Source organism: Brassica napus, chromosome A5, assembly GCF_020379485.1.
Source record: "Brassica napus cultivar Da-Ae chromosome A5, Da-Ae, whole genome shotgun sequence".
NCBI classification, from domain to species: Eukaryota; Viridiplantae; Streptophyta; class Magnoliopsida; order Brassicales; family Brassicaceae; genus Brassica; species Brassica napus.
This window is the reverse complement of record NC_063438.1, coordinates 7,747,905-7,762,592: the sequence shown is the minus strand read 5'-3', so window position 1 is coordinate 7,762,592 and position 14,688 is coordinate 7,747,905. Positions and strand designations below refer to the sequence as shown.

The 14,688-nt window shown below is 35.0% G+C and overlaps 3 protein-coding genes across 3 annotated transcripts; 2 read left to right on the top strand and 1 right to left on the bottom strand.

Moving 5' to 3' along the window:
- The first annotated feature begins 587 nt into the window (after positions 1-587).
- LOC125609410 (protein GRAVITROPIC IN THE LIGHT 1-like) lies at positions 588-2,046 on the top strand. The gene has a single exon (XM_048780841.1). The coding sequence runs from the start codon at positions 602-604 to the stop codon at positions 1,838-1,840; it is 1,239 nt and encodes a 412-aa protein (XP_048636798.1). The 5' UTR covers positions 588-601; the 3' UTR covers positions 1,841-2,046.
- A 111-nt stretch (positions 2,047-2,157) lies between these two features.
- On the bottom strand, positions 2,158-3,078 carry LOC125609411 (transcription repressor OFP17-like). The gene is made up of 2 exons (XM_048780843.1): positions 2,771-3,078; positions 2,158-2,678 (listed from the first exon to the last, which is right to left on the bottom strand). The coding sequence occupies exons 1-2, from the start codon at positions 3,036-3,038 to the stop codon at positions 2,335-2,337; spliced, it is 612 nt and encodes a 203-aa protein (XP_048636800.1). The 5' UTR covers positions 3,039-3,078; the 3' UTR covers positions 2,158-2,334.
- Positions 3,079-12,530: 9,452 nt separating this feature from the next.
- Positions 12,531-13,648, top strand: LOC125609409 (transcription repressor OFP2-like). The gene has a single exon (XM_048780840.1). The coding sequence runs from the start codon at positions 12,557-12,559 to the stop codon at positions 13,505-13,507; it is 951 nt and encodes a 316-aa protein (XP_048636797.1). The 5' UTR covers positions 12,531-12,556; the 3' UTR covers positions 13,508-13,648.
- The last annotated feature ends 1,040 nt before the right edge of the window (positions 13,649-14,688 follow it).

The following is a 14,688-nucleotide window of genomic DNA, read 5'->3' as shown; positions in this document are numbered from 1 at the left end:
TAAAATATAAAGATAGAGAGAGAGACAAAGGTTTTTGTTTCTCCTCGACGGTGTCTGTTGAGATTCCTGAGGTTTTTTCTCTTGGATTCCCAGATTTATTCAAAAATATATAATAAAATAAAATACTAATTGTTTTGAAAACAGGTGAAAATCAAAGAGAACTAAACGCCAATTATAGTCGATTTATGGTTTAGGATTCCCAGAATCATCACCATTAACGAGGCTGTATATAGTATTTGTTTATGTTTAAAATCTTGCTTATTTTCGTCTTCGAGCAAGATCTAAAAAAGAAGAATATAGATATATAATATAAACCTCATTTCCAAGGTTAAACAACACAAGAAGCATTTTGTGTAGAGCAGAGAGAGAACAGAGAAAGAAGCAACAAAACACTCGAACTTGTGCTTTGGCTGCTACTAGTGTACAAAACACACACACAAACAGGTGGATCTTTCTTTCTTCAATCCTTTTTGTTCTATCGATTTTAAATGGTAGCTTTCTCTTCTACAGTTTCGGTCTCTGTCTTTGTTTAAGTCTTTGCTATGACTTAAACTAATATAAGTTAAAATTTTAATTTTTTAAGGGCTTTTCTGTTCCATCAATGGAGAATGCTGTCGTTAAAACATCGAATCTTTCAGACATCATCTCCAAACTCACTAAAGTCTGCAAGTTTAGATCCATTGGTGTGTTCCCTGACCATAAACCGAATCCGAACACTCCTTCTGATGAAGTAGTAGCAGAAGTCTTCGAAGATATCACTTGCAAACCCTCGAGAAAGATTCCAAGTTCCCGTTGGAACGATGCTGAGGTTTCGAAGCTGTTCGACGCTGTTACATCGCTTAAGCTCGCGTATCTCGAGTTTCAACGAGCTCATCTGCCTTACGATCCAGACAAGATCATAGAAGCAGACAACCTCGTCGTCTCTCACCTCGAAACGCTACGAAGATTCAAACGTCTCTACCTCAAAACAAAGCAGCTCCAAGCCAAGACCGAGCTTGACGCCGCTTCTTGCTTGAACCGGTTGAGAGACGAAGTGGAAGTGAACGAGAAGCATTTGTGGGAGCTCAAGACGCAGACGAAAGCAAAGGAGAGTGAGGTTCACTCCCTGAAGGAGACACTAAACTGTTTGGTCGCAGAGAATAACAAACTCGAAGAGAGGCTCGTGAGCGTCTCCTCCTTTGAGTTCGTGTTCAGAGCTGCTTCTAAGTCGATACACGACTTTGCAAAGCCGTTGATCACTCTCATGAAAGCTACAGAATGGAATCTTGAGAAAGCAGTTGAATCTATCGTGCCTAATGTAACGTACGCTAAGAACTCAGACAAGAAGTATGCTTTTGAGTCGTACATCGTTCAGAGAATGTTCCACGGCATGAAGCTTATTCCTTCTGACGTGACTGAGCTGATGAGTTTAGATGATCCGTTGGACGCGTTGACAGCGTTTCCAGATTCGGCGTTTGCGAGATTCTGCGGTCAGAAGTATCTATTAGTTGTTCATCCGTTGATGGAAGCTTCCTTCTTTGGGAATTTAGATATGAGGGGGCTTGTTCTGCTTGGTAAGCATCCAAGAACTGTGTTTTATCGAATCTTTGCGAAAATGGCGAAGTGGGTATGGGTTCTTGGATCGTTAGCAGCTTCTTTGGATATAGAAGCGAAGATCTTTGTGGTCAGAAGAGGAACCAGATTCTCAGGTGCCTACATGGAGTCTGTAGTGGGTGATGATACAAGAAAAGAGGAAGAAGGACAAGAGGATTTGAGAGTTGAGTTTATCACAATGCCGGGGTTTAAGGTTGGAGATTCAGTGTTTAAATCCCATGTTTATCTTTATCAAACAAAAAGGTGAAAAGAAAAAAGCTTTTTAGATTTGATTGTTAAACATTTCTGCTTTAGTTTTGAAAGTTTTGTAGGTAAGGATATCATTTGCTTTGTAACTATGTACACATTCAAGATTCAGTCTGTTGATTCTAGAAGCAATTTAAATCTCGGTGCATCAGTAAAAGTTCATATTCGCTTTGGCCAGATGAATCTTGGATGTATACAAAATTACAAAGAGAAAATGAATATTGGATTTTTTTTTTTAAAGTTAGAAACTTAGAAACACTAGTCTAACTGGTTGTAATCTATTCATTCACAAGATCAATATATAAACTCTAAAACTGAAATTTGCCTCTATCAAATTCTTTGTTATTTAATACTCAAGAGAAAAATATACAATCTTGATAGTCTTCACACATTTAAGTTTCACTTTGCTTTTAGAAACATTAAAATGGTGTTTTCAATGATTACCAAAGAAAGATAAAAAAAAAAGTTTTTTGTTTTGATCATTTTTGGATCAGGTCATTCACCTGAAAACAGGTCTCTGCAGAGCTCTCCATAGAATCTGGAGACAAGTTCAATGAAGACAGGGCTCTTAAGATTTTTCCAAGAGGACAGAAGCTCCTCTATGTCCATCAAGTCATCCATTTTCCCTTCTTCAACAATCAGTTGAATCAGATAGTTTTCAAAGCTCCTGCAAGCGTCTTCCACTGCATTGTCTTCGAATGTATCTCTTGTGCCTAGTGATTTCTTGGTCCGCTTTGCAGAAACAGGCGTCGTGATGGGTGAAGTGAACAGCTTCTTGGCTGCTGCTGGTGTAAGAGGGGAATGCATATACTTCAAAGAATCATCATCCTTCACACTAACTGCACAATCAGAATTGAAAAAAAAAACAGATTAAAAAACTTATAATAACGTCTCATTTTTTATCCAAAACTGATCTGATAAATTGTCTTACAAGAGGAACTTCTAGGTTTGTTTTGGCTCATCTCTGAGTCTTTGTTTTTGCTGAACAAACAGAGACAAGACAGCAAAGAGGAAGAGGAACAGATTGGCTTCTTGGGATGACGATGATGATGTCTAGGTTTGACATTGGCATGACGAGCACGACGAAGAGGTCTGATAAAGAGAGATCTCTTAACTCTGAAGCGGAAGAGAGAGACAAATCTGTTGCATGATTTGGAAAGCTTTGATTTGAAGTTAATCAAAGTTGCTTTCACTCTCATTGTCTTGAATCTTTTTGTTGTTGTTGTTGCTGCTTTGGTGTGATGATTCTCTTTACGCTTTTTTGTTTTGCTTTGGTGTGTATAAACTTAGAGAGGATTGGCTTGTTTTGCGTGGAGTTCACGTCTTTGGATGTGAGAGTCATGATGGTGGAGTCCCATGAAGTTTAGGAACGGTGAGTGTTTGGTGGCTCTTGCTTATGAGTTATGAACAAAGTCCAAGATGATGACTTTTGTTTAATGAATACTAGGATAAGACCCGCGCCTTGCGCGGGATTAAGTTATTATTTTTATTATATTTTGGAGAATGAAACAATAGTTTGGCTTCATTTGGATTACGGGTGTTCAACCCGGATATCGGGTTGATTTCGGTTCGGTTCGGTTTTTTTCGGTATTTGGTTAGTAAAATATAACTATTATTCTAAATCCATATTTACTTTGACTTTAGTCTTTCACATACTTTTGAAAGATTTCAACTGGACGACTAAATTGATCAGCCAATCTTGTTGCTTTAAATCATTAGTGTTTATATATATATATATATATATATTATTTAGTTTGAATATTTATTAAATAAAAATTCATATGCGTTATATTTTATGATCATTTGTAACTTATTATAACAAAAAAATAATCTATTGATCACAAAATTTTCAGAGTGGGAATATTCAAATTTCTAATAATATATAGACGTTTTGAAAAATTCAATTATAACATATAAGAAAAAATATAAATGTTTTTATTATATATTTAATGTGATTTTTTAATATCTTTCAATAATATAAAATTAAAAAAAGAACTAAGATACCAAAATTGTTATCAAATATTTATTATTCATAATAATTAATTTTCATATATACGTTAATCATATTAGGTAATTTCGTAGCTTCTAATTAAGGAAAGTGCAAAAAACATTTTGGTAGATTATTTATCAATTCGATAGTTAGTTTAATAAAAAATATAATGTAAGTCAAGATGGACCAACCTATTTTTCTAAGAATATATATTTTATATAGTCATTTATTAAATGAGAATTTATAATCATACAGTTCTATGATCATTCATATCATTTTATAACTGAATATTTAAATCATCGATAACAAAATTTTCAATGTGAAATCTTTAATAAGTTTATAATTTATAAATGTTTTTGAAAATTCATTGAAAGTTTTAATATTAAAATATTTATGTAATCTTATGGTATATAGTATAATCTATATATATATATATAATATATATGTTTTATTATTAAATGATATTTTTTACTCATATGGTTTTAAAATAATGTGTATCTTCTTATAATATTAAATAAAAGTTCATATTAATACAATTTTATGATCATTTAAAACTTATTATGACAAAAAAATAATCTATTGATCACAAAATTTTCAGAGTGGGGATCTTCAAATTTCTAATAATTTATAGACGTTTTGAAAAATTCAAAATATAACATATAAGAAAAATTATAAATGTTTTTATTATATATTTAATGTGATTTTTAAATATATTTTAATAATATAAAATTAAAAAAGAACTAAGATACAAAAATTGTTATCAAATATTTATTATTCATTATAATTAATTTTCACATATACGTTAATCATATTAGGTAATTTCGTAGCTTTTATTTAAGGAAAGTGCAAAACATTTTTTGGTACGTTATTTATCAATTCGATAGTTAGTTTAATAAAAAGTGTAATATAAGTTAAGATGGACCAACCTATTTTTCTAGGAATAGTATATTTTGTATAGTTATTTATTAAATAAGAATTTATAATCATACGGTTCTATGATCGTTCATATCGTTTTATAACAAAATATTTAAATCATCGATAACAAAATTTTCAATCTGAAATCTTTAATAATTTATAATTTATAAATGTTCTTGAAAATTCATTGAAAGTTTTAATATTAAAATATTTATGTAATCTTATGGTATATAGTGTTTAATATATATATATATATTTATTTTATTATTAAATGATATTTTTTACTCATATGGTTTTAAAATCATGTGTATCTTCTTATAATAAAAATGTTAAACCATTGATCATTAATTTTTAACATAATAATTTTAATAGTTTTAGTCATTTATTGTCGTTTTTAAAAATTCAAAATATAACATATACGAAAAAATTTAAATTTTATTTTTATAGCTAATTTGATTGTTTAATTTATTTTAATAATATAAAATTAAACAAAAAATGATGGAGGAGATATACATTGTTATCAAATCTTTATTATTAAACTCATTAATTGTCATATATATATTAGTCATTTATGGTAATTCCGTAGGTTTTATTTTAGGAAAGAAAATATCATATCATATCATTATATCATATAGTTTGACCAACTTATGTATCTAACAACATATAAAAATCGAATGTGGACCTACTTATTTTTCAATTGAATGTAATTGACTACCTAATTGAGTGCCATCTATGCATTGGGGCCTCTTTTAATTAATACAAAATTGAGGTTACATCTTTTCAAATGTTCCTCAATTAATATATAAGGGATTGAAAAGGTTGTTTATTGTTTGGTGGGTCAATGCAGCAGCGTTTGTTGAACACGGTCCCACGTCTAGTGAAAAATAAAATCAACATTTAAAAAATTAAAATGAATCATCCGCTAGTTTCATGGACCTTGGAGGTTTTATATCCATACTAATGTTATGGAAACCAAACTTATGGTGTGGGCTTAAACCGGAGTCGATACTGTTAATCTTTTACCAACCGCTTGTGTTACACAATGATCACAGTGTGTTACACACGAGTTCGAGAGAAAAAATAAGATAGACGTTTCAGGCTTATAAACTTTTCTGAAAATACTTTTGTATTATTGAGATTCGGTAATATGTTTACAACAGATGATTGATCTTTATATAGAGATCGAATCAATACAAGTATAAGAGACACAACTCTTTATACTAAAGGACACAACTTGAAGAGTTACAACTCTTTGTGTAATAACATAAATAACTAACTTATGTAAATGTATCAAGGAGAGATTAGATTATATAGTTTAACACTCCTCCTTAATCATATCTCGACTTGACTCCAAGCTGCTTCCTTAGATCTTCAAATCTTGAACCGCCCAATGCCTTTGTGAGAATGTCTGCGAGTTGATCATCCCCTTTGCAATACTTCAGTTCAATGATTCCCTTTTGCTCAGCTTCCCTCACGAAATGGTACTTGATCTCTATGTGCTTCGTCCTTCTGTGTTGCACCGGATTCTTCCCAATTGCTATTGCTGATTTGTTGTCACATAAGATCGGAATGCCTCCTTCAAACTTCTGACCAAAGTCTTCAAATAGTCTTTGTAACCACACTGCTTGATTTGCTGCTGCACACACGGCTATGTACTCTGCCTCAGCCGTTGATTGCGCCACTGTTTGTTGCTTGCTTGACTGCCAACAAAACATGGCTGATCCAAGAGTAAACACATAACCTGAAGTGCTTTTCTTGTCTTCCTTAGAACCACCCCAATCGCTGTCCGTGTAGCCTAGAAGTCTTGGTTCTTTCACGCTTGTGAAGTACACTCCAAAGTTTGATGTTCCTTTGACATATCTTAACACCCTCTTGGCTTCTTGGTAGTGCTTCATGCGAGGTGATGACATGTATCTTGAGAGATAGGCGCTTGCATACATCACATCAGGTCTTGATGCACACAAGTACAAAAGCCCTCCAATGATGCTTCTATACTTAGTCGGATCTCCATACTCCTTGTCATCCTCAACTCCTTTTCCTTGTGGTGTAAGTGGGTTGCTTACACTCTTGCTGTCTCGCATCCCAAACTTGTCTACAAGTTTGTTTGCATATTTTTCTTGTGAAAGAAATATGTCTCCATTGTCTTGAATTACTCCCATTCCAAGAAAGTAGTTCAACAATCCAAGATCCACCATCTCGAATTCTTTCTTCATGTTCTCCTTGAATGTGTTGATGCTCTGAATGTTGCTTCCTGTGATGATTATATCATCCACATATAGACTCACGATCAACACATCTCCTCCTTGCTTCATGATGTATAAGGCCGCATCATTCATACTCCTCTCAAAACCGTTTTGAAGAAAGTATGAATCTATCCTTCCATACCATGCCCTTGGGGCTTGCTTTAAACCATATAAAGCTTTGTGTAGCCTTAACACTTGTGTTCCTTCCCGTGTGTCACATACCCAGGCGGTTGTGTGACATACACTTCTTCCTTGAGGTCGCCATTGAGAAAGGCTGACTTCACATCCATCTGATACAATCGCCACTTCATCTGAGCCGCATAGGCAAGTATGGCTCGTATTGTATCATGTCTTGAGACAGGAGCAAACGTCTCAAGGTAGTCAACACCATACTCTTGAGAGAACCCTCTTGCAACTAGCCGCGCCTTGTGCTTGATGTGATTGCCGTTTGCATCGGTCTTGATCTTGTAGATCCACTTCACACTTATCACATTCTTCTTCTTTGGCTTGTCCACTAGTTCCCACGTCTTGTTCTTCTCAATCATGGCTATCTCCTCATTCATTGCTTCTCTCCATTCCTTGGTACCACACGCTTCATCATAAGTGTATGGTTCTTCATTTGCATGAAGACAAGCTTCTATAGCTTGAGCCGCTTCATCAAGCTCTACTCTCGGTGCCCTTTCCATGATATCAACCATGGACTTGAACTTCCTTGGTGCCTCAGAAGTTTCTTCATCTCCACTACTAGTATCATGATCATCATTTTGAAAAGAAATAGGACTGAAAGTACCTCCAAATTGTTCCTCAGGACTGGATGCACCTTCGGTTTGTTCCTCAGGACTGGATGCACCTTCGGTTTGATCCTCAGGCGAGTGAGAGTCTTCCATAGACAACTCCAATGTCTTCCTCACTTCTTCTTGCCTTTTCCAATCCCACTTCTTTCCTTCTTCAAACTCGACATCTCTTGATACTTCAATCTTCTCATTCTCCAAAATGAGAACTCTATAGCCTTTGGATTGGTTGCTATATCCAACAAAGACTCCACGCTTTGCCTTGACGTCTAGCTTCCTCCTCTTTTGATTTGGGATATGTATGTAGCATATGCTACCAAACATTCTCATGTGTGACACATCTGGCTTGTGTCCACACCACTTCTCTATAGGAGTGACATCTTCTTCTATTGCCTTTGATGGCAGACGGTTTTGAAGATATGAGGCAGTGTATACCGCTTCTGCCCATAACTTGAGCGGTAAGTCTTGCTCTGCCAACATCGATCTAGCCATCTCCACCAAGGTCCTATTCATGCGCTCCGCTGCACCATTTTGTTGTGGTGAATAAGGCAAGGTGACTTGCTTATTGATTCCTTCTTCTTCACAGAACCGGTTGAATTCTCGTGAAGTGAACTCACCACCTCCATCTGATCTCAGTGTCTTGATGGTACAATCCGACTGCTTCTCCACCATTGCTTTGAACTTCTTGAACAGTGAGAATGTCTCTGACTTTTGCTTCATGAAGTATACCCAACACATGTGAGTATGATCATCCAAGAATAGCAAAAAGTATCGGCTTCCATCAACAGACTGGTGCTGCATCGGCCCACATACATCCGTATGTACAATCTCAAGCTTCTCTCTTGTCTTAGTTTGAGATTCCTTTGGGAAGCTTTTGCGTGATTGCTTTCCAAGTCTACACGCCTCACATGCTTCCTTCTTGACTTTAAACTTTGGTAATCCCTTTACCAAGTCTTTGTCTTGCATTTGTTGCAACCTTTTGTCGCCTACATGACCAAGTCTTTTGTGCCATGTCTCCATCTTTCCTTGCTCACTAGCGCTCAAGGCCTCTTCTACCTGAGCCGAACTCATCCTGATTCGATAGCTTTTGTGAGTCATTGGGATATCCATTATCCTCCTTCCTTTTGCATCATCTATGATGCATCTCTTCTCTTGGAAACTCACCCGGTATCCGCTTGAAACAATTTGTGGAACACTCAACAAATTTTTCGCCAAACCCGGAACCAAGAATACATTTCTGATGGTCTTCTTGCCACCTTTAGTCATGACGGTAATGTCTCCTTTACCGGCTGTCATGACTGTGCTTCCATTTCCAATCTTTATTGGAACCTTGATACTCCTATCAAGCTTTGAGAAGTAACTCTCCTCCTTTGTCATATGATTAGTTGCTCCACTGTCTACTAACCAGACATCTTCCATCACTGTTGTTGCTGCTTCGCTCGCACTGAACAACATGTGATCTTCATTTGAATCTTCTTCGAGACTCACATGTGCCTTCTCTTTCTTCTTTGAGTAGCACTGATTTGCAAAGTGGCCTAACTTGCCACAATTGTAACACTCCTTGTTACTTCTGTGATCCTTCTTTGGATCTTCCTTCTTCTGTTTCCTCCAACACTCGCTCTCATTGTGGTTGTTTCTCTTGCAGAAACCGCACCACTTCTTGCCTCCTTGGCGCTTTGAGTTGTCTTGTGTAACACCAGAATTTTTGTGTTTAACACGAGCATCGAATGCTCCTTCACTGGTGCTTTCTTCTCTTGCAGCCAGCCTTGCTTCATGAGCCTTCAAGATCCCGATCAACTCTGTCATCTTTGTTGAAGTCAAATCGCTTGTTTGCTCCAACACACTGACTATGCTATCGAACTTGGCTGGGAGAGAGATGAGTATCTTCTGTATGAGTTGAACATCTGACTTCTGTTCACCATGATAAGTTAATTGATTTGCCAATTCAACTATCTTATCTGTGAAGACCTTAATGTCTTCATTCTCATACATCTTCAGATTCTCATACTCCCTTCGCAATGTTTGAAGTTTAATCAAACGAACTTGAGGAGAGCCTTCATACTCCTCCTTCAATGCATCCCACGCCTCTTTGGATGTTGATGCTGCTGCAATCCGTGAGAATATATGATCCGATACAGCAGTTTGCAAGATTTGCAAAGCCAATGTATCGTTCATCATCGCTTCTTCTCTAAGCGATCTTGCCCTTGCTGTTTCAGGGGTTTCATCCACTTGTGCTGGTGGGGCTGCTACGCCTTCTTCAACCACAGACCATAACTTCCTGGTCTTGAGAATGGTTGTCATCTTGATGCTCCAGAAGTCGTACTTCTCTCCATCAAATATGGGGATTACTTGATTCTTCATCGTTTCGAGTGATTCCGAAATCGTATGACAAAATCCTCTAGCCTCCTTTTCTCCACGCCAAGTGTTTCTCTTACTAGTGCTTTTTCTTTGTCCTCTCAAACGTAAAGCTCTGATACCATGTTAATCTTTTACCAACCGCTTGTGTTACACAATGATCACAGTGTGTTACACACGAGTTCGAGAGAAAGAATAAGATAGACGTTTCAGGCTTATAAACTTTTCTGAAAATACTTTTGTATTATTGAGATTCGGTAATATGTTTACAACAGATGATTGATCTTTATATAGAGATCGAATCAATACAAGTATAAGAGACACAACTCTTTATACTAAAGGACACAACTTGAAGAATTACAACTCTTTGTGTAATAACATAAATAACTAACTTATGTAAATGTATCAAGGAGAGATTAGATTATATAGTTTAACAGATACACTAGTCAAAGAAAGTATAAATGCTTTGCTTCTTTTAGGCCTAGCATGCCCTAATTTTTCCAGCTGTATGTTGGACGTTATATGTTGTGGTCCATATTCATGTGATGGGACCGATCTATATGAGTAAGCTTAACGAATGGGAATATTGTATGATATGTGATAGAGAATACTTGGTATCCTCCGCAAATGCACAACCAGCTGCTTCCACACGTCAATTCTGTGAAGAAAACTGATTAACCATTAAAAAAACAGGCTTCTTCAGTGAAAACACCCTTTGACACTCCTACCTAGTCCGTTTTCATATAGTAATTTGTTAGGGGAAAAAGTCATCGGAGATTGGAATGTTCTTGCATCAATTCATAAACATAAGATGGTTCAAGTTCTTATATCGGTGTCATATCTGACTGGTTGTGCTATTTGCTTTGATAAGATGTGCGGTAGAGCTTTGTCATGTATGACTTGTGGTGAGATATATCATCTTCAGTTTATTGAAGTTTCGAGACGACCTAGACCATTTTCAATAGATTTGTATACATTTCTATAAAAATATAAAACTGTATTGGAAAGTGTTTCAAAAAAAAAAAAATAGAACTGTATTGGAAATGGTTTTATATCATACGGTTCATTCAAATCACATGCTTGAAATTAAAGTTACAAGTGGAGAAGAGTGCACAAGAATAGCTGTTTTGATTTCAAAATCAGCTTCGATATTGATTGCATCAAAATTCAGTGAATATGTCTAGAATGATCAAGTCTCACATTCAAAATCTCTACAACTTTTGGATGGGTGACTTAAAGTTCATTCAAGCCAGTATAGTACGTTTGTGGTTGACCCTGTGATCCCTTCGCTCTACGATTGTGTTGATTGTAACTTTACTCGCCCATGTAGAATGGTCTCAAAGTGTTCGGCGATAGTGGACATATTGGACCAAATGTTCCCCAAAATCATCATTACGACTCAAAAGCTGCTCCTATTTATTCAGATATTCAAATAAAAAGGAAAATACTGATTATCCTAATCTCATCATTTGCATACCTGTATCACCTTAATATAATTATAGAAAATTCGATTATCCTTTTCTCATCATTTGCATACCTGTATCACCTTAACAAAACTATATAAAATTATTTGTACCTAAAACATAAGATATGGGTTCAGACTTTACCAAATTCAAAGAAGCATCCAAAAGGAAAATATATAATTTCATTATTATGTGTACTAGCCAAGATAATTTACATATGTGAAAGGTTTTGAGCTAAATGTTGATTCTTTTTTGTTTATATTATAAATTTTATTTATCTATTTAGGACTAAAGGCTGCAAATGGCGCGAACGTTTTAGTCCAAAAGCTTCTTTAGAAGAAAAAAGTGCATTTTCTTTTTTGTTTTTGTCTTGCCATTTGGTCATAATAACTTTTTTAAATATACTTTTTAGTGATTCCTTGAAACTGATTTTGTTACAAATTATTAAAAATTTGCTTGGTAACGTTAATTTCATAGACTTTTAGCTTTTTCATTTATTGTATATGTGATTTTCGTTGCATTATTTGTTCATCTATTTACATTATTTGTTCATCTATTTATTTTTCGTTTTCTAATTAGGAACATGGTTATTATCTCATATAATATTAATCAAATTATATTTGTAGTCAATCAGTTTAAAATCTCCCTGAATCAATTATCCACCATAATCCGCACTGAAGTTATTTAAATAATCCTTAAATGAATTAAAGCGTGTGTAAATGTGATGTCTCAAGTAGTTCATGCTGATGCTGGTGATAATTATACAAACATAAGTCATTCTTTAAGCTTTTTCTGAAATTGGGCCCCTATTCTTCTCTCACTACATACATTCCAATCTTAGCTTCATTATCTGTCACATAGAGATTCTGCTTCTTCGGCTTTTCTTTATAATAGGGAAACAAAACAAAGTTTCATTATATAAGAGAGGTTCAAAAAATCTTTTGAAGAGTGAGAGATCAGATGGGGAATCACAAGTTCAAATTTTCAGATATGATCCCAAATGCATGGTTTCACAAGCTCAAAGACATGACTAAACCCAAAAACAAACCTGTTTCTTATTCTTCCTCAAACACTTTTAACAAGAAAAAACTCTCCTCAGATTCTCTTCCTCATAAATCTTCAGCCTCTCATTTCTCCAACAGCTTAGTAGCTAACAGTCCTCACCACAACTCACCAAGAAATTCTACTCACAGAAAAAGGATGAGTAAAAGAAAGACACTTTACAAGCCATCTCTTAAACCAAACACTCCTCCTTTTGCATCTGCAGGTTTTAACAAGAGCAAGATGAATGGTCAAGATTCCTCCCACTGCCCATTTCCAGCTCTTGAAAGATCCCCTGAGTATTTTGTGTATAGTTTCTACGAAGAGAAGGATGATGAATTCGTCGATCATTCCAACTTTAAGATCAAAGAAAACAACAAAGCTTTCACAAAGAAAGCTTGTCCTGCAAGAAACTCAATCAAGAAACCGCTAAAACCCCATCTTTCTGTGAAGATTAGTAAAGAGAAAGAAGAAGATGAAGATGATGAATGCATAGCAGAGAAGAAATACCAAAAGCAAGTCTCTAGTGGAAGAAAATCATCTGCAGGGATAAACCTCAGAAGAGTAAATTCACCTAGAATTCAACTCTCAGGTACGCGTAGAAGCACGTCTAGATCAGAGAACAAACAAGCTGTTCTTGAGAGTTTTGCAGTGATGAAGAGTTCGGTTGATCCAAAGAAAGACTTCAGAGAATCAATGGTGGAGATGATAGAAGAGAACAACATCAGAGCTTCAAAAGACTTGGAGGATCTTCTTGCTTGTTACCTTTCCTTGAATCCAAAGGAGTATCATGATCTTATCATCCAGGTATTCGAGCAAATCTGGCGTCAACTTACAAAAACCAAGTTAAAAAAAACCCTCTTAATGTAATGTCAATAATTAATTAACCTCCGGTAACATGAGTATTAGTATCTTTCTGTCTTGTGAAGTTGTAGTTTTATGTTTTTTCCTTTTCTTTTATTTATTTTTCTTTTAAGCAATGGAACCAAATAATAAAAGTAGTTATCATCTTGTCGTTTTTTAATTCAAAAATGATCGATCACTATAAGGGCGTGCAAGTACTGATAAGACTTGAGACATAATTGACCACTTACCATATTCTTGTCTTTTCTATGACATATAAACAGAGTTAATCTACTGCTTCAAGATTTGTTAGTGTTATTTCTTAGAACTTGGTGATTGATTGCGCCATTATCCTTTGAATATTTTGAAATTACAAAGTTGAAATTGGCGGTAAAAACAACATGGAAGAGACATGAACAGTTTGAAACTCAACAAGTCCGGAATAAACATACGAGAGTGCATGATCGCTGGAGATAAAGAGGACCACTGACACATAAACTGAGATTTAACCAAAGAATCAAGAAACATAGATGTGATTTAATCTTTAAAGTTTTGCTTTCTTCTCATCTTTTTGAAGAAGGAAGAAGAGAAAGAGGACCACTGTTCCCATCTCCTACCTCTGTTTGGCTTATGAAACTTCAGCGAAGACATGTGAATAGAGTATGATTTCTGAATGAACTTTCTCGATTAAAGAGCATCAAGTATTAAAACATTGATATAAGATTGAGAACTATAATAATATGTAAGAAGTATTTGATAATCTATATTCGTTTTCAATTGGTTTTGAGTTACAAGCCAACATATTTTGACGAATAAAATATTTCTTATTTTATCATTGTGTGAATTTGGATTTCATAGACTGCCAATTCTGTGTGAACTTATATATAAAAAGATAAAAGTTATGGAAATTAGACAGTGAAACAGTAGTGTTAGCCTTCAAAAAACAATGTTGTTTACACACAAAAACCAGTAAACTACACCACCCATCAGAAACAAATCACATTTACATAAATTTTTGTTTTTTAACAACCACAAATTTGTCCAATGTAAAACTACTCCAACTATAAAATTCACGCTAAAAATGTGAAAAATCAAATCACAAAATAGTTTCATATGAGGTTTGAAAACTATTAACCAAAATTACTATTTTATTCATCCAAAATCATTTAAAATTGTTTACTATAAGCAGATATTTCAAAACATTCTAA